Raw genomic sequence first — 19970 nt, 5'->3', positions numbered from 1 at the left:
ATAGATTAAATAACAAGCCTACAAAAATGCGTACAAGATTTGGTACACTCGACTAATATCTTTCAAGGTAATGTTCTAGCATGGCGGAGGTGTAATGAGTGAAATAAGTAAAAGATAAGGATATTCATACATAACATTATCAGCGTGTCACGTGTCAGTAAAATGACAGTATGATATAACGTAGGACTTATTCGAATATTCAGCCGAAAAAGCATATTTTACACCTTTCCTTGATTGTATTACACCGTACATTAATTATCTCTTCTCATCAATACTCAGTGGGTCTTCTTTACTTCTTCGTCCTTTTCGTCTTCTTGTTCTTGTTCTTTTTCTTCTTTTTATCCTTCTTCTTCCTGTCCCTGTTTTGTCATATGTCTTGTTATCGTGTGTTTCCTTTTAGACACCCATTATTCAATATGTGATCAATTTTTTTTTTAATACCAACTGTTATCCGGTTCTTTATTTCTGCAGATATTTAAACGGAAATAATATTTCCAGTATTGAACAAGGAAGTTTCCAGGGTCTTCCTAGATTACAGCTATTGTAAGTTCGTTCGTTTTTGTTGATACTGTATTATGAATCTTATTGCTGTTGTCGTTTCGTTTCTCTTTCCTTCCCTCTTTTTATTTTTCTGACTCATATTCTGTCCCTATATCTGTTTCATTGTTTCTGAAGACACGAGTACGACTGGGATATTATATATGTCTGCATCAAAACTTATTAATGGTAATGTGTGTGTATGCACATTTGTATGTTAGTGGCTGCATGTATATGTAACTATATAATTTGTAATTATATGCTTTATTTCTTCCTTTCCTACGGTTTTTCTCCTCCGTCTTCTCATCCACTGATTACTTCTATTCATCTCCCACTTTTTCATTCACTTCAGGTTATTTTTCTGTTACAGCATGCAGATGGAATGTGTGAAAATGTAAATACTTAGAATACACTCACATATTTCTTTCAAAACGATGCCAGCATCGTGTACTGGTAATTTTCATCAATTTCCAACATACTCTTCCGCTGATGATATATTTATAAATATTTAATGAGCTCTTATTTTCCTTCTCTCGCACCCTCCCGTTGAAACTAATATTTCCTCTTGTCATATTTCCGCTTGAATGTGATTGAATGTGGGAATATGAGTGTAAATATGGGTGCAACTGCACAATACTATCATCCTCTATGCATAAGTGTATGTGTGCATCACTGTATATGCATATATGCGCAAGACTATGTGCACATGAGAGAATCTGGCGGTATGCCTCTGTGTTTATCTTTTCCAACTCGTTATCTTCCTCCCAAGTACGTTCGCAGTCTCCAAATTTTTCTTTGTCATCGATTTCAGTCGTTCTCAGTTTTTATCCTCTGTTTTAAACGTGTCTTCCTTCTTCTTCTTCTTCTTCTTCTTCTTCTTCTTCTTCTTCTTCTTCTTCTTCTTCTTCTTCTTCTTATTATTATTATTATTATTATTATTATTATTATTATTATTATTATTATTATTATTATTATTATTATTATTATTATTATCTTTCTTCTCCTTCTTCTTTAAGGAGGTGAACTGGCAGAATCGTTAGCACGCTGGACGAAATACTTCGCGGTATTTCACCCATCCCAGCTTTCTGAGTTCAAACTCCGCTGAGTTTGCCTTTCGCCCTTCCTGGGTCGATAAACTAAGTACCAGCTGAACACTTGGGTTGATGTAATCGACACTTTCGCTCTACCCAAAAGGTTGCCCTTGTGGAAAAGTTTGAAACAATTATTATATTGCAAATATTTTGTATATCAATATTTATTGTATTTCTTGTCTACTATAGATCTATTCATCTAAATAATATTCCGCATATAGAAAAAGGGATATTCCAAGACCTTCCAAGTTTAGAGCAATTGTAAGTTCATTTATTTTTGTTTATACTTTATGAAAATAATATTGCTATAAATTTAATATCGTCTCGTTTCTCTTTCATGCCCTATTATTTGGACTTTTGCTCATTTTTTCTCCATATATTTGAGTTATATTGTTTTGATTGTGTATGAGGAAGAGTACAACTGGGATTTTACATGTTTGCATCAAAACATATTAATAGAAATGTTCTATATATATGTTCATATGTATATATATGTATATATGTATATATAATTGACTATAAAATTTGTATCTATGTTTTACCTCCTCTTTCATTATTTATTTCCGTCTTGAATTTTGTTTTTCCTCGAGTTGTATACTGTCTTCTCTTCCTCCAAATTTTTCTATTTATCTCTAATTTCTTTATTCATTTCATTTTTTAAATCTAATATAACCAATGTACATGGATGTCAATTATATAAGTACTTATAATATAGTCACCTATTCGTTTCTCTTTGTAAACGTCATCAGCTTACAGCACTTGCAATTTGATTCATTTCACTCATATTTCATTTCTGATGCACTTCTCAATATTTGATATTTATTCCACATTCTTCTTCTTCCTCTATTTCTATTTCATCATCTTCGACTTCTTCTTTCCCAACTCTTCTTTGACTCCATTGTTCTCCTGTTCTAATAATTCTTTTTTCCTCTTCTTCCTTTCGTTCTTCCTCTCGTTGTTCTTCTTCTTTATTTTTTTCCCACTACTTCACATTCCTCTTCTTTTTCATCTATTTCACCATTTCATCTTTTCCTTTCTCTTCAGCTTCTTCTCCTTCATTATCATCATCGTCGTCGTCGTCACGCTCTTCATCTGTTTCTTTTATTTCATATTCTTCTTTGACTTATTTTTTTTCCATTTCTTTTCCTATTTTACTTCTTCTTCTTCTTCTTCTTCTTCTTCTTCTTCTTCTTCTTCTTCTTCTTCTTCTTCTTCTTCTTCTTCTTCTTCTTCTTTAGTTTCTTCTCCTTTTTCTTCTATATCTTTTCTTGTTCTTGTTCTTCCACTTTTTCTTTATTTCCGTCACTTCTTCCGTTTCATCTGCTACTGTAACATGCATTTCTCTTTTACATTGTACCCCTTTAATCCACTTCACCATCATCATCATCCTCTTCATCTGTTTCTTTTTTCACATTCCTTTTTAAATCTTATTTTTTCTTCTACTTTTCTTTTTTCTGCTTCTTGTTCGTTTTCTTCTTCTCCTTCCTCCTCTTCTTCTTCATTTTCTTCTGCCTTTTGCTGCTCGGCTCTTAATGCTATGTATTTTGTTGTGGTCTTGTTCTCGTTGCTATTGTGGTTTTCCTCGTTGTTGTTGTCTTTATTGCAGTTGTTGTTCTGTATTTTCATGATTTTCATCTACTTCCCTTTTACATTTTTCTATTTCTTGTTTTTTCTCTTCTCTTTCTCTTCTTTTTTCTACTTCTTCATGTCTTTCTCCCACTTGATTTTATTCTTCCTTTCAGTCTTCCTCTTCTTCTGCCTCTTCCTCCTCTTCTACTTCATTATCTTCTCCTTCTTCTTCTTCTTCTTCTTCTTCAACCTTTTGTCTCTCCCTTCTGCTGCTTCTAGTTGTTGTTCCTCTTCATTTTCTTCTTACACTTCTACTTCGTTTTCATATTCTGCTTCTTTTTTCCGTCTTCTTTATTTCTTATACGTCTTCATCTTTTTCTTCATTTTGTGTTTATTCTTTCACCTTCGTCGTCTTCTTCTTCTTCTGGTCCTCCTCCTCCTTCTTCAAATCATTCTTTTCTACCTATTTTCTTCTTTTTCTTTCTTCTTCATATTTCACTTCTTGGTCTCTTTATTCTACCCACTACTTCATCTTTTCTTCACTCCTGTTTCTTCTTCATCTTTTCCTTAATCTTGTTTTTATTCTTCTTTTCACCTTCCTCTTCTTTTTCTTGATTCGTCTTCTTCATCTGCTTTTTACTTTTCTTCGTGTTCTTTGTGTAATTCTCCTTTGTCCTTTTCTTCATTTCTTTTACTTGGTCTTCTTTTCTTCTTCTTCTTCTTCTTCTTCTTCTTCTTCTTCTTCTTCTTCTCCTTCTTCTTCTTCTTCTTCTTCTTCTTCTTCTTTTTCTTCTTCTTTTTCTTCTTCTTCTTCTTCTTCTTCTTCTTCTTCTTCTTCTTCTTCTTCCTCCTCCTCATCTTCTTTTTCTTCTTCTCCTCCTTCTTCGAGTTGCTGTTGTTCTTATAATAGTCCTTTTTCTTCTATATCTTTTCTGTAATCCATTTTATATTGTTTTTCTACTTCTTTACTTCTTGTTCTTTTTTATCTACGTCTCTTCTTTTTCTTCTTTGTGATTCTCCTTTTCTTTTTTTTTTTTGCAGTTCTTCTTCACCTTATTGACTTTCTTGTTGTGTCCCTCCATCTGCTTTTCGTTCTTGTCTTTCATCACTTTCTTCTTTTCCTTCTTTTCCCTTTCCCTGTTCACCTGCTTCATCATCGTCATGATTATCATTATCTTATTGTTCTACATCTTATGATGTTTCTTTTTCCTCTACCTCTGTCTTCATCTTCTTGTTTTTCATCTACTTCCGTTTCTTCTTCGCCTTGTATTTCTTCTCCTTTTTCTTCTTTTCCTTCCATTTTTATTCTCCTAATTTTCTTTCGTTTTTTAAAACTATTTTACTGCTTCTTTTTCTGGTTCTTTTTCTCCTTCGTGTTTTTTCATCTTCATTGTCTTTTCTTTTGTCTTCTTGTTTATTTCGACTTGTTGTGAAACATTTCCTTCTTCTTTGTGTTCTTCTCGTTGTACATATACTTTTTGTTCTTTTTCTTTTTTCCTTCTATTTCTTCATCTCATCTTTACTTCCTCCTTGTTTTCTTCACTGACTTGTTTTTCTCTTCGCTTTCTTGTTCTTGTCTTTCTTCCTCTCTTCCCTTTTTTTCTTGTTCTTATGTTCCTTGTTCTTATGTTGTCATTCTTTCCTTCATTTCAGACACTCATTATTCAATGTTATCCCAAATATTTTCTATAACTTCTCTCGTTGTTCTTTACTTCTACAGATATCTTTACAACAATAATATTTCGAGTATTGAAGAAGGAGGCTTTAACGCCCTTCCTAGACTACATATATTGTAAGTTGGTTCAATTTTGTTGTAAAATAATATGACTGTATACGTGTGAAATTTGACTGGTGGTCACCGCTGGAGTATGTGGTTGCTTGTAGTGTTAGAGGCAACGTGCAACAGTGTTTGCTAGGAAATAAAAGTGTGGGAGATATCTCCCTAAAAGGGGAAAGAATGACTGTGAGGGAGAATGTTTTTACATATTTTGTTATGCTTCCGTATTATTCATTTTTTCTTCTTTTCTTTTTCTTGCAAGTAGATACAGATGAATTCGGAATTCATTTATTATTTTTTTTTTTGATGGGGGGAAGTATCAACTTGTAATAAAACCACATAGTCATTTAAAACAATTAGGAACTATATAAATTAACTTTATATTCTTTTTTCTAAACAATGCAGGATAGAAAATGTAGAGAAAAGAAGTGAGAAGAGGAGATGAAAACCCATAAGTCACTTTCAATAGAGAGTACTATTAACGTTGTATAGTGTACGATCTATATTTTCTATTTTATCAATATTCAAGAGTGGAAGGCAGTTTTAGATTGATTGATAGAAAGCTTCTTACGCGTTTAAGATTTCATTCTGAGAATTTTTCGTAGGTCTTAATTTATTTCTCCTATTTAACATAGATTTTCCTTTTTCAGTGGTTTTTATCATTCTAACTCATATTCTATAACCATATTGGCACTATATCCCTGGTATTGATTCTTCTTCTTCTTCTTCTTCTTCTTCTTCTTCTTCTTCTTCTTCTTCTTCTTCTTCTTCTTCTTCTTCTTCTTCTTCTTCTTCTTCTTCTTCTTCTTCTTCTTCTTCTTTAATTTGTTTTTCTCCTTTTTTATTCTCCTTCTTTCATCCCCACTACATCTTTCGCTTCCTATTGTTGATCTTCTTAATAGTATGCTTTTTGGGTTTTTTTTCGTTTTTCATGTCTTTTCTTCCTCTTTTACTTCTCTTTTTCTTTCCCATTTACTGTTTCTTCTTCTCCTTCTTCTTTTTCTTCTTCTTCTTCATCTTTTACCTTTTCTTGTCTTCTCTCTACTTCATATTCTTCCATTCCTTCTGCTTTTCCATCTTTTTCTACTTTGACTTATTTTTATTTTCCCCTTTCTATTTCTGCTTCTCTTTCATCATCTTCTTCTTTGTCGTCTTCTTCTTTCCTATTGGTTCTTCTACTTCATCTTATTTTTCTTCGTCTTGTTTTTCTTCTCCTTTCTCATATTGTTCCTCTTTTGCATCTTTTTTTTCTCCTTAATTTTCTTCTTGTTTTTCTTCTTGTTCACATCTTCCTTCAGATATTTCTCTTCCTTTTATTCACCTCCTTCAATCCACTCTTCTTGTTTCTCTTTTTCTTATTCTTTTTTCTTCTTGTCTTCTACTTGTTCGTTTACTTCTTCTTCTTTCATTTATTGTTTTCCCTCTCCTTCATCTTCCTTTCCTTCTTCATATTCATCTCTTTCTCCTTTGTATTCTTCATCTTCTTCCCTTCGTTTTCTTCTTCGTCTGGCTTTTCTTATCCTTTCTTCTTCTTCTTCTTCTTCTTCTTCTTCTTCTTCTTCTTCTTCTTCTTCTTCTTCTTCTTCTTCTTCTTCTTCTTCGTCGTCGTCGTCGTCGTCGTCCTCGTCGTTGTCGTCGACGCCTTCTTTTTCTTCTTCTTCATCTCCTTCCGTTTCTTTAACCCGCTCTTCGATAGTCTTCCTTTCCTTCTTTTTCCTCTTTCTTCTTTTTCTTATTTTACATTTTCCTTGTCTTTTTCTGCTCCTGCTTCATCATCCTCATCACCATCCTCTTCTTCTTGTTCTTCTCCCCCTCCTCTTTCTTCTCCTTCCTCCTCTTCTTCTCCGTCATGTTCTTCTTTTTCGCCTCCTTTTTCCTCCTTTGCTTTCTTTCATTTCTCTCCAAATTTTCTTGTTCTCGTTATTTTTCTTTTTCTTGTTCTCGTTCTTCTTCTTCTTCAGTTTCCTCCTCCTCCTCTTCTTCTTCGTCTTCCTTTTCATCTGATTATCTAAGATGATTCTCTCCTTTCATTCGAGCCCTGTAATCCACTCGTTTTGTTTCTCTTCCTTTCCTTGCTCTTTTTCATCTTGTTTTCTGCTTCTTTTTTTTTCATATTTTCCTTCTTCTGGTCTTCTTTTACATTTACTTCTTCTACATCATATACTTTCGTTTCTTGTTTTCCTTCTTTGTCCTTTTCATTTCTTTTTCATCTCTCTCTTCGTGTTCTTTTTCGTGTTTTTCTTCGTTATCTTCTCCCCTACTTCATCTTCATTTTCTTCGTTTTTTCTTCTTCCTCCTTGCCATTTTCCTACTTTTTGTCTTATTCTCCTTGGCCTTCCATTTGTTTTTCCCCTACATTTCTTCTTCTTCTTTTCTTCTTCTTTCCTTCTTTTTCTCCTTTTTCTTCTTGATTTTCCTTTCACCATCTCCGATATTACGATCAGTTTTTGATTCTGTATCACTTCTTTCATCATCATCATCATCATCATCATCATCATCATCATCATCATCAACTTTACGGTCTCCGCTTTCATTCTCCTATGTTCATCTGATTTTATGATTGAAGGTTGAATATTTTATCAGACAACTTTAATTTACTCTTTCCATTATTCATCGTTTTATATTGCAGATATTTGAGGAATAATACTATTGAGAAAATCGATCCCGGAATCTTCTACAATCTTACCAATTTACAGTTATTGTAAGTGCAAAGTTTTTGATCATATTTTATTAACGTAATATATGTCAAAATTATATATCTTCTTTTTCTCACTTTCTCTCTCTCTCTCTCTCTCTCTCTCTCTCTCTCTCTCTCTCTCTTTCTCTCTCTCTCTCTCCCTCTCTCTCTCCTCCTCTCTCTCTCTCTTTCTGTGTAGGTTATTTCCGACATTAAGTAAATGTCACTGTAATCTTTCTGTGAATATGTAACTTTGTATTTCTGTGTGTGTAAATCTATGTCCGTATATGTTGGTATGTGTCTGTATGTGTAAAAAAAAAATCATATTTGTTAGCTAAATTATGCTATTAAAAGAACTATTTTACACACGTATGAAAATGAAGTGTACATATATATATATATATATATATATATATATATATATATACATATATATATACATATATATATATATATATATATATATATATATATATATATATATATATATATATATATATATATATATATATATATATATATATATATATATATATACACACACACACATATATATATATATATATATATATATATATATATAAAATTTATAATTATATATTTACACAAGTATGAAAAAATGAAGTGTACATATATGTATATAAATGTATATATATATATATATATATATATATATATATATATATATATACACACACACAGGTATTAAATTTATAATTATATAGATAATCATGTGCGAAATTGCCACATTTACACGCTAGAAACAAATGCTAGATGGCACTAAACCCACCTCACTATTCCATTAGCACCGGTTGTAATCGGGCAAATGAAAAATACATAAGACTTTTAGATTAATTGTATATCGAACAATTCCAACCTTAGCGTTATGAAAACCCCTTGTTATCTTCAGTACAATATGTCAAATCATATACACACAAATATTTATATATAACCATAAGGACATCCTAGTCCCACGACCAATATACATACATTTGCACGTATATACTAGTAAAAATGCAATTCATCGTCTGTTCACAACGTGCATTTTTTTTATCAAAATAACCTCGTAGCAAATGCAATTTGATCAGTAGACATGGTTGTGATAACGATACTTGAATGAATCAACCGTTGCCCAAACGCAAGCATTACTGTCCTACTTTTGTGTGTAGGGTACATTTATATACAGTATTTGTACTTATACAAATGTCTATCAACAGGTGGCTTGATTTTTCTCTGCATGATCATTTATAATATTCAGTTGTATATATGGTAATTCCGACTTCATTTTCCGACGTTGTCACTGTGCTAGCTATATCACTATTATTGCTACTATCATGATGTTGCCGTATCGGGTGTTTTTCATTGCGATCTACATTTCCTTTTTTAGTATTTTGAAGTACATATTTGGTAGTTGTAGTAGTGGATTATTGAACTGTTGTTTATTTTACTCGTAATAATGCGTTGCATATGCTGCTCTAAATTAATACAATTAACACATGAAATCTTCACTGTGTGTCTATTTGAAATAGCATGGTATCTGTTTGATTTTGGCAAACTTTTGTATAAAGCGTCAAAATATTCCCTAACGATTTTCGTTGAAACATGCGAACCGTCAATTGCATTGTACCAGAGGACATAATAATTCTACTATCCGTTGTTTGACCCATTTGTTCTGGTGTGTTGTACAAGGGTGGGACAATTTATTATGTCACGAGTAGTAGAATGATTGTATTGTATGTATCTATGGGATTTGGTTTGTAGTTTATTGCTTTGACCAATTCTTCCGGGCCTTTATTCTATTTCTGAATCAGTAACTTTATTATTATCAGAAGTATTGGCAGGGTTACGTATCACTATGTCTTGTATGTATTGAATTTTCCCCCAGTATCCAGTCCTAGCTAAAGTAGTATTGCAACATGGTGCATGTAATTTGAAAAGTTTTTACCGGCAGATAACTTATATATTCGTATCGAAATACTCTTAACTAATACCCGTATAATTACGGGTGGATGATTGGATGCCACATTTATATACTTGATATTGATATTATCATTTGGTTTTATGAAAGGGTTCAACTAATCCACTATCAAAACAAGGTAGCGTCAAGGAAATTCACTCTATGGTAATCACTTTTTATAGTAATGCCATGTCCTAATTACTTAAAAAGTCTAAATATCGTTTGCAATGCCTTTCTAGTCGTACTTTATTACTTCTGTTCAGGAGGAGTAGAGCGTCGTCTCTATATAAACCTCTTGTGATTTCCGAAAAGGAAGACTAAATTAATAAACGGATATATATTGCAACGGAGTGTGACTTGTGCATATGTGATGATCCCATCGCTGTACCGAAGACATTCTCTCTATTAGATCTATTCCATAATATACCGTCAAAATCGGTCGCAAATATTATACCTATTTCAAACTATATATCAGGGATTCATTGAGGTCGCTCGGGCTAATAGTGGCGTAGTAATTCTCCATATTGGCATTATATTATTTACATTGTTTATGAAAACAGATACGACTGAGATATTATATATGTCTGCATCAAAACTTATTAATGGTAATGTATGTGCATGCGTTCATGTATATGTGAGTGACTGAGTGTATATGTTATTAACAACTTGTTTTCATATGTTTTTCGTCTTCTCTTTATCTTTCTACTGCGTGTAGTATTCTTCCGTCTTCTCTTCGTCCGATTACTTCTATTCATCTCCGATTTCTTCATTCCCTTTAGCTTATTTATCTCATACAGCAGTTTGTAGATGGAGAAGTGTAAAATGTTAAAACTTAGAATATAGTCGCATATTTCTTTTTCTTTGTAAACCAGCTTCCAACACTCGTAGGTTTGCATCAATTTCCAAGATAATATTTCCCAGATGATATATTTATAAATATTTCATGTATTCTCATCCTTCTCGCGATTTCTCCCATTTAAACTAATATTCTCTCACATCATATTTGCGTGTGAGAATATTTGGATGTGTGAATGTGAGTGTGTGGTTGTAACTGTATAATTCTATCATATTATATGCATGTGTGCATGACAGTATATGCATATGTGCACAAGAGTGTATGTGCATATGCGTGCATCTAGCAGCGTGTATCTGTTTTTCTTTTGCAATTTGTTCTCGTCCAAATTCCGTTCTGAAACTTTGAATTGTTCGTTGTGGTTTCTTTAATTAATTTCTGTTTTTACCTTCTATATAATCTTCTTTTTGAACATGTCACCTTCTTCTTCTTCTTCTTCTTCTTCTTCTTCTTCTTCTTCTTCTTCTTCTTCTTCTTCTTCTTCTTCTTCTTCTTCTTCTTCTTCTTCTTCTTCTTCTTCTTCTTCTTCTTATTATTATTATTATTATTATTATTATTATTATTATTATTATTATTATTATTCAGTTGTTTTATTTTTATAACGTGCTTTCACTTCACTACTGAGCGCAGTTCTGTGCGCCTGGTGTACGTGCTGTGGTTTGCTGTGATGCTCTTATGGTTACTGCATTGAAGGTGTTTTGCGCAGGATGTGTGCAGTGCCCAGTAGTGCAATTTTCTGTATGTTATATATATTTGTAAGTCCTGGTGTTTTTGTTATGTAATTTGTCTGAATATTTTTTTATTATACTTAAGGTACCTACTATGATAGGAATTGTTTCTGTTTTTAGATTCCACATTCGAGTTACCTCTATTTCCAGGTCTTTGTATTTTGAAAGTTTTTCCATTTCTTTTAGGGAAACGTTGTCATCTGCTGGTATTGATACATCTATTAGAAAGCATTTTTTTCTTCATGATCTTTGACAACTATATCTGGTCTATTTGCCTTAATTTCTCTATCTGTGTGTATTGGCATATCCCAGAGTATGGTTGCTTTATCGTTTTCTGTGACCTTTTCTGGCGTTCGTTTATACCATCTTTTTTCTGTTGTTATTCCATATCGTTGGCATAGCTTCCAGTGTATATAGGTCCCAGTTCTGTCGTGTCTGTGAATATATTCCTTCTTAGCCAGGACTGGGCAGCCAGAGATAATATGATTTTTTGTTTCTTGTCCATCTCCACATATTCTACAGTTACTTGCTATGTTTCTTTTCATTATATGTTTTTGGTAATTTCTGGTGGGGAGGCTTTGGTCTTGTGCAGCAATTCAAAATCCTTCAGTCTCTGCTTTGAGTCCTGAGCTTCTCAACCATTGCTGGAATTATTCTGTCTATTTCTTTTGCATTTAGTTTAGCCCAGTATTTACCATGTAGGGGCTTTTCTTGCCATCGTTTTATCATGGTCCGTTGCAGTTCTAGTTTTAGTTTGGATTTCATTTGTTTTATAGCTTTTCTTCTTCTTCTTCTTCTTCTTCTTCTTCTTCTTCTTCTTCTTCTTCTTCTTCTTCTTCTTCTTCTTCTTCTTCTTCTTCTTCTTCTTCTTCTTCTTCTTCTTCGTATTTGTTAGGTAGTATGATTTCTTGTTTGTATTTGTCAGCTTCCTTAAATACTGAAAACAGTTTTTTTGTTTTGCTCGTGTTTTGTTGCTATTTGTATTAGTTTTCCTTGCTTCTGGAATAGGTATTTTTGCAGTCCTATGGTGGTTATTTTGTAATAGTTTTCTAGCTGTATAAGACCCCTGCCACCTTCTGTGCGTTGTATATATAGCCTTTCTATGTCAGATTTTGGGTGGTGCATCCTATATCCTGTCATTATTTTTCTTGTTTTCCTGTCTATTTTACATAGTTCGTTTAGTGTCCAGTTAAGGATATTGTAGCTGTAGCTTATAACTAGGACAGCTAAAGTGTTGATACCCATTATCTTGTTTTGAGCATTGAGCTCTGTTTTTAGTATTGATCTAACTCGTCTGCAGTACGCTTTCTTTATTTTTTCTTTCATTTGTGTATGTTGTATCCTATCTAGTTCATTGACTCCTAAATATTCGTATGGTTGGCTTTCGTCTAGTTCTCTTATTTCATTGGCTTTATCTAGTGTTATGTTGGTACTTTTAACTAATTTTCCTCTTTTCAGGGTTGCTTTGGTACATTCTTCTAATTCGAATTTCATATCTATTTCCTTGGTAAAGCCACGTACTGTCTGTAGTAGTGTTTCCAGCTCTTTGTCATTTTTTGCGTATAATTTTAGGTCATCCATATATAAAAGGTGGCTGACTGTTTTGGTAGTCCACCCAGGCCATACTGAGGCCTTTCTTCTTTCTGCGGCTGTCTTCAGTTATGGCTTTATTGATCAATAATTGATCTTTACAGCCGTATGAGCCCTTGCAGCATCCCTTCTGCTCTTCTGGAAACAGGTTGTTATTTTCCATTATTATTATTATTTTATGTTTGACTTTTGTTTTGCATTTGTACAAGTTGGATCCAAGTCTCACCCAGAGACCTCAAGAGACAACAAGTTAGAAGTTCATGTAGGTGTTATGCCTAGGGTACCACATATTTGGATTTGTACAGTTTTGTTCAAGTGAATGTTTAAGAAACCATAAGAAAATTATATGTTTGCTTTAAAATTTGAGATCACATAGACAGTATTTTACGTAGGATATGGGCAGTTCCCATGAGCACTATCTTTTGAACTTCAGCCATTTTGGGGTTTCCTGGTATCTGAGCTAGGTAGTAATCAGCCCGTTTCGCTGTCATTCCCAGGGCACCTATGACAATAGGTATTGTTTTCGTCTTCAGATTCCACATTTTGCTAATTTCTATTTCAAGATCTTTATATTTGCTCAGTTTTTGGTAGGTCTTGACAGATACGTTTATATCAATTGGGACAGTCATATCAATGAGGAGGCATGATTTTTGTCTGAAGTCTTTCAGTATGATGTCTGGCCTATTTGCGTCTATCTTTCTGTCAGTTTGAATGGTGAAGTTCCAGAGGAGTGCAATGTGATCATTTTCAAGTACTGGGGGTGGTTTGTGTTCCCACCAGTTTTTATCATGGGCCAAGTCCAGGTTTTTGCATATTATCCAGTGAATATATTGTGCAGCTCTATCATGCCTGTTGAGATACTCTGTTGGCGCAAGCAGACTGCACATGGAGACAACATGATCGATGGTCTCATTTTGTTGTTGGCAAATACGACATAATGGGGAGCTGCCGTTCTTTAATATGTTGGCCTGGTAGTTCTTTGTAGGTAGGCATTGATCTTGGGCTGCTATGATAAACCCCTCTGTTTCTGATTTCAATCCAGAGGCCATTAACATTGATGGGTAAGGGCTTTGTCAATATCTGCATTATTCGCTCTCTTTGGGTATTTGCCATTGAGAGGTTTTCCATGCCATTTTTCAGTCATAATAGCTAAGGCAGCAATTTTAGCACGGGTTTTCAAGCGCTTAGCTTTTTCTGTAGGTGTTTCTAGTTCGTCTAATTCTTGAATTTGTTGCAATTGGAATTCACTTAGATATTCCTTTGCCTGTTTTGTTACTGAGTAAGATGCTTTCTTGCTTTCATATTTTAAGACAAGTCTTATCATCCAGTCCTCAGAGTTTTTCAGATAGGTGTCTAGGCCAATTGTGGCTACCTTCATTGATAATGCCAGCTGTAGAAGTCCTCGACCTCCCTCTTTTCTTGGCAGATAAAGACGTTCTATATCTGCCTTAGGGTGGTGCATTCTATGCATTGTCAACAGTTTTCGTATTTTTCTGTCAACATTACATATTTCAGTAATTGACCAGTTAACGATGTTGAAACTGTAAGTTACGACTGGTATGGCTAGAGCATTGATCGCTTCGATCCTGTTTCTCGCGTTCAGCTCTGTCTTCAGTATTGCTCTCACCCTGCGATAACATTCTCTTCTGATCCTTTCCCTCATCACTGAGTGCTTGATATTGTCCCCTTCAATTACCCCTAGGTATTTGTAGCTCTCCGCCGGTTCTAACTCTTTTATGACATTTTGCTGGTCAAGGTTCACATTAGATGTATTTGTCATTTTTCCTTTGATAAAGATAGCTTTTGCACATTTATCAAGGCCAAATTGCATCCTGATGTCATCACTGAATTGTTTAACAATCGCTAGTAGGCCTTTGAGTTGTTGGTCATTTTTTGCAAAGAGCTTTAAATCATCCATGTAAATGAGATGATTTATATTTTTATCAAATATTTTATAACCATACTGTGCATCATTGAGCAATTTTGAGAGCGGTATTAGGGCTAGACAGAAGAGGAGTGGTGATAGTGAGTCACCCTGGAAAATGCCACATGAAATTCTTACATCTCCAGCATTTAGAGATTCATTGTCATTGTTCAACATCAGTGTGGTTCTCCATGATCTCATACTTATTATTATTATTATTATTATTATTATTATTATTATTATTATTATTATTATTATTATTATTATTATTATTATTATTATTATTATTATTATTATTTTTATTATTATTATTATTATTATTATTATTATTATTATTATTATTGTTATCATTATTATTATTATTATTATTATTATTATTATTATTATTATTATTATTATTATTATTATTATTATTTCTCTTCTTCTACTACTACTACTCCAATTTCCTTTCTCTCCTTCCACCTCTTCCACCTATTCCTCTTTCTACTTTCTCTGCTTCTTTTTCTTCTTATTTTTCATCTGGTCCCTTCTGTTCTTCCTCATCTCCTGCTACTACTACTAATACTACTACTTGTCGTAGTAGTAGTAGTATTTCTTTATATCATTGTTCGTAAATGTCATTGTATAGTTATTTGTCCTCTTCTCCGTTGTTATTATTCATCTCTTCCCTAATATAAATCTTTCAACTTAATATTAGCAATCCATTGCGTCATACCATAAATAATGCAGTATCTTTAATCGAATGAAATAAAATTTGAAGAGGGGCGGGATAAACTACCTGAATCAACTTGTTATAAAGCAGAGAGTAACTTTACTTTGGCATTATACTTAGTGCAAGTTTTGAAGAGTGCAGTTTGATTTTAAGAGTTATTTTTTAAAGCTATAATGGAAATGACAAAGGAGCATATGCGGCTTATTTTACTTTATGAGTTCAATAAAGGCAACAACGCAATGGAATAGGGAGAAGAATATCAAAGCAGTATATGGGGATCAGACAATAAACGTAAGAGAGTGTCAACGGTAGTTCTAGATATTCCGAGCCGGGACCGAGAGCCTTGAAGAGATATCTCGTCCTGGAAGATCTGTAGAGCTCGACAAGGAGTCCTATAACTCCTGTTGAAAAAAAACCTCGTCGTATTTACGGAGAAAGTACCGGAGAAGTTTCGATTTAGTCATTCAATGACGACAGTGAGTAGGGAAAGAAACACCTGCATCTCATATTTAAGAACGTTTTCAACTCCGTAAGGGGTTGTTATCTGTTTGGTGGGATAAGAAAAATTTAGTCCACTTGGTATTTTTTAAACCAGACCAAACGATAACTAAGATCTACTTCAAGCAGCTTTAATGGCTTAATTGAGCGCTGGAAGAAAGCGTCCATCTTTCGTTCCAAAACGGAAGGTGGTCTTCCATCAGGATAATGCCCAGCCACATACAGCAAGAATGACGATCCAATGGCTGGAGCATTTTGAATGGGAAACGATGCCCCAGCCACCATATTCGTGGAATATTGCCCCGTGTGATTATGATTTCTTCTGCAATCTTCAAAATCATTTGGACGGAAACAATATGAATTCTGTATAAGAGGTCAGAGCAGTAGAGGAGGAGTGTTTTTCGTCATGGACAAGTGAATTTTGGTAGAGGGGCCTTGTAAGTCTACCAGATAGATGAAAGAGCATTGTAGAAAAGGAAGGCGAGTATAGTTTACATTAAAAATTAACTTTGTTCATTTTAATTTTGAAAAATAAAAGTATAAAAATAAACGCGTTATTTATTGCATGACGCAATATAATATTTTTCTAAAATAGAAATTCTTATCAAAACACTTTCATGCCCCAGACATCTTCATCATTATAGTATCAGCAATTCATCCAAGGATAGTTCTAAATACTGATTGTCTTCACATCATGCTTTTCTTCACACTTTATTCTTCTCTAATTTATATTGTCCCGCGCAATTTTTGTGTGAGGGTATTTGAGAGTTTTAATGCGTATGTGAGAATGTATGCGTATCAATCGTACATCAGCGATTGACACCCTGGACGAAATTGCATGTGTGTATGTGCATATAAGGCTATGTGGGACTGTACTATTTATATTCATAGATATCTTCTTCATTCTGATTTTCGTTGTCATTTTCCTCATCGTCTTTCTATTATGCGTTTCATATCTGCCTCTTTCGACTTCTTCACCATTTTCATCTACATTGTTCATGTTCATCATGTCCCTGTTTCATCTCTTTAAAAATTTTTCAACTGCTTTTTTTCCCCATTTCTCGTGTGTCGTTTTCGATTCATGGCATTCTACATGTGCTTCTATGGCTCTATACAATCTATGAATTATTTTCTTTCACCAACTCCATTAGTCAGTACAATTTCCCATTGTGTATCAACACTTTAATTCACCTTCTCCTCACCTCTTTCCCTCCTACTTCTCGTCTCACCCTTCTCCCTATCTACAAACCCTTCTCCTCCTTATCATGACGCTCTTCTTTTTCATAACGCGGTTTTTCATCTGATTTTAAGACTCGAAATTTTGTTTTATCAGCAAACTTTTCTCTACTACTTTTATAATCTGTTTTATTTAACAGAAATTTGGAGTTTAATAAGATTCAGAAGATCGAATATGGAATCTTCCAAAATCTTACCAATTTACAGAAATTGTAAGTTCAAACTTTGTTAATAATATTTAGTTCACGTAATATCACTAGAAATTTCATGTCCTCTTTATTATTCTCTCTCTCCCTGCTTTTCTAATTTATATTCTATCATTGTATTTCCGTTTATCCGTGTATGAAGATATGTACGAGTGTATGTGTCTTTCCGGGAGCGAACTGTTTATAAATCATCCTGTCACACTAATGAAATACATTACTCACATACAGATAAAGACAAAGCGTGAGGGACATACTTTCATCGAGAGTTACTACACGTAACGATTACAAGTTTTATTAATATTTAAGGATTTTTCAGATTTCAAAAAGGAATTCATTTTTTTTCGGGGAACAGCGATTTCAGAAGCTTTCTGAGTTAAATACGCATACACAATCACATTTACAGACGCGCGCACACACACGCACGTACACAAGCACACATACACACATAGATATACAGGCGCAGGTGTTAATGAACTAAGAAGGTTCCTACAAATCACAAGCTCCTAAACTCAGTGGCACCCTGTGGCACCCCGGACCCGTGAATTTTCCTTTTACCTCGAGTCAACCAATTCCTTTATAGTGGATTTTGTAGACGGAAACTGAAACAAGCCGGTCGTATGATGCATGTATGATGCATATATGAGTGTCTTTGCGTTTCTTTTTCTCTCCAACCACCTCTTAACAATCTGGTGTGTTTCCCACGCCGTCACTTAACGGTTCCCAACTGCATAAGAAGCCTACAGAAATAAGTACAGGAGTCGATTCGATATATTCGACTGAAATATTTCATGATAGTGCTCTAGCATGGCCGAAGTCCAGTGACTGAAATAAGTATATATATATATATATATATATATATATATATATATATATATATATATATATATATATATATATATATATATATATATACATACATACATATATATATATATATATATATATATATATATATATATATATATATATATATATATATATATATATATATATATATATATACAATAATAATATTAGGGACAAAATCCAAAATTACAGGTAAAAACTCAATTAAAATCAATTTATAAAACATTAAAATTAAATTGAGCTTTATAGATAAAATATATATAAAATATATAGTTTTAGGGAAAATAACCAAGTTTCAAGAACTCATCGATGAAAATCCACTATCACATATAGAAAAATTAATGATTAAAAGTACTATAAATGAGTATAATATAAAGTAAAGTAAATATCATAAGATAAATATAATAAAAAGATTACACGTGTTTCATAACTAATTTTCAAATAGAAAAGAAATTTAAATCGATTAAAATCAATTGAAATTATAGAAAATAAATTCTATTCAAAAATATATCTACTCGTAAGTAGAACAATAATTAGATAGATATATCTCAACCAACAATAAGTACCAAATGAATTAATATGAAATACTTATTATATAAACATAGAAAAATTATTAAAAAAATATCATAATATCAAAATAATAACCATTCAATAATCATCCCTTCATCCATTATAATAACATGTATATTATATACAAAAAACATCTTACATCTTTTTATTATATTTATCTTATGATATTTACTTTACTTTATATTATACTCATTTATAGTGCTTTTAATTATTAATTTTTCTATATGTGATAGTGGATTTTCATCGATGAGTTCTTGAAACTTGGTTATTTTGCCTAAAACTATATATTATATATATATATATATATATATATATATATACAAATAAAAGGGTAAAGGATTATCAATTTATTAATTTATTAATAAATTAATAATTAATAATTTTTACCAAGCCCTTCGGTATGTAAACACCATTATCGGTGAAGAACTTATTTAAAAAGTTCTTATACATTTATAAACATAATTAAGGGATCAGCAACAGTTGCTTCACCACATACCGAAGTTCAGAAATAGCAGCTAAAGTGCTGAAACTGCAACAGATAAAAGGTGGTGCTTCAGCATGGCCACAGTCAAAAGACTGAAACAAGTAAAAGAGAATAAAAGAGAATAGATAGCAGTACTTGTAACTCACAAAGGCAAAACACGAAGAAAAATAACGAACCTAACCAGTCGTAGTTAATCGTAGACGCGTTTCTGGCTTAGAAGAGTAAAAATTTTTCATTTCCTCATCAGTATGATATTCCAGTTGCAAATTCGACGATGCTAACAATTGTACAAGCATGACCGAGGGACATCATGCATCAGCACAATATGAAACCATCTCCGAACCTACATAGGCCAGCCAGTTCTTATCCCTCCTCAAGAATTACCATGTGCGTCACAAACAATACCGCAGAAAATCTGCGGTTTACTATCAGGGAGTGAATAATTATTACAAATAAAAGGGTAAAGGATTATCAATTTATTAATTTATTAATAAATTAATAATTACTCATTTTTACCAAGCCCTTCGGTATGTAAACACCATTATCGGTGAAGAACTTATTTAAAAGTTCTTATACATTTATAAACATAAGGGAACAGCAATTAAGGGTAATTCTTGAGGAGGGATAAGAACTGGCTGGCCTATGTAGGTTCGGCGATGGTTTCATATTGTGCTGATGCATGATGTCCCTCGGTCATGCTTGTACAATTGTTAGC

At 33.0% G+C, this 19970-nt stretch overlaps 2 protein-coding genes across 3 annotated transcripts in view; one reads left to right on the top strand and one right to left on the bottom strand.

Annotated features, from left to right (window-relative positions):
• LOC149130124 (uncharacterized) overlaps nucleotides 1-19970 on the bottom strand; it is a 292428-nt gene that overhangs the window by 137127 nt on the left and 135331 nt on the right. The gene's annotated exons all lie outside the window — the stretch shown is intronic.
• LOC106877839 (uncharacterized) overlaps nucleotides 1-19970 on the top strand; it is a 117060-nt gene that overhangs the window by 26378 nt on the left and 70712 nt on the right. For both annotated transcript variants that reach the window (XM_089346147.1, XM_089346146.1), the window contains 5 exons: nucleotides 472-543; nucleotides 1818-1889; nucleotides 4918-4989; nucleotides 7604-7675; nucleotides 17290-17361. In XM_089346147.1, coding sequence (XP_089202273.1) covers nucleotides 472-543; nucleotides 1818-1889; nucleotides 4918-4989; nucleotides 7604-7675; nucleotides 17290-17361 — 360 coding nt within the window. The remainder of the gene's footprint in view (nucleotides 1-471; nucleotides 544-1817; nucleotides 1890-4917; nucleotides 4990-7603; nucleotides 7676-17289; nucleotides 17362-19970) is intronic.

This window comes from Octopus bimaculoides, chromosome 30 (genome assembly GCF_046866305.1).
Source record: "Octopus bimaculoides isolate indiv1 chromosome 30, ASM4686630v1, whole genome shotgun sequence".
Lineage (NCBI taxonomy): Eukaryota > Metazoa > Mollusca > Cephalopoda > Octopoda > Octopodidae > Octopus > Octopus bimaculoides.
Note: the sequence above shows the minus strand (reverse complement) of the source record. Positions and strands in the feature narration are given on the sequence as shown.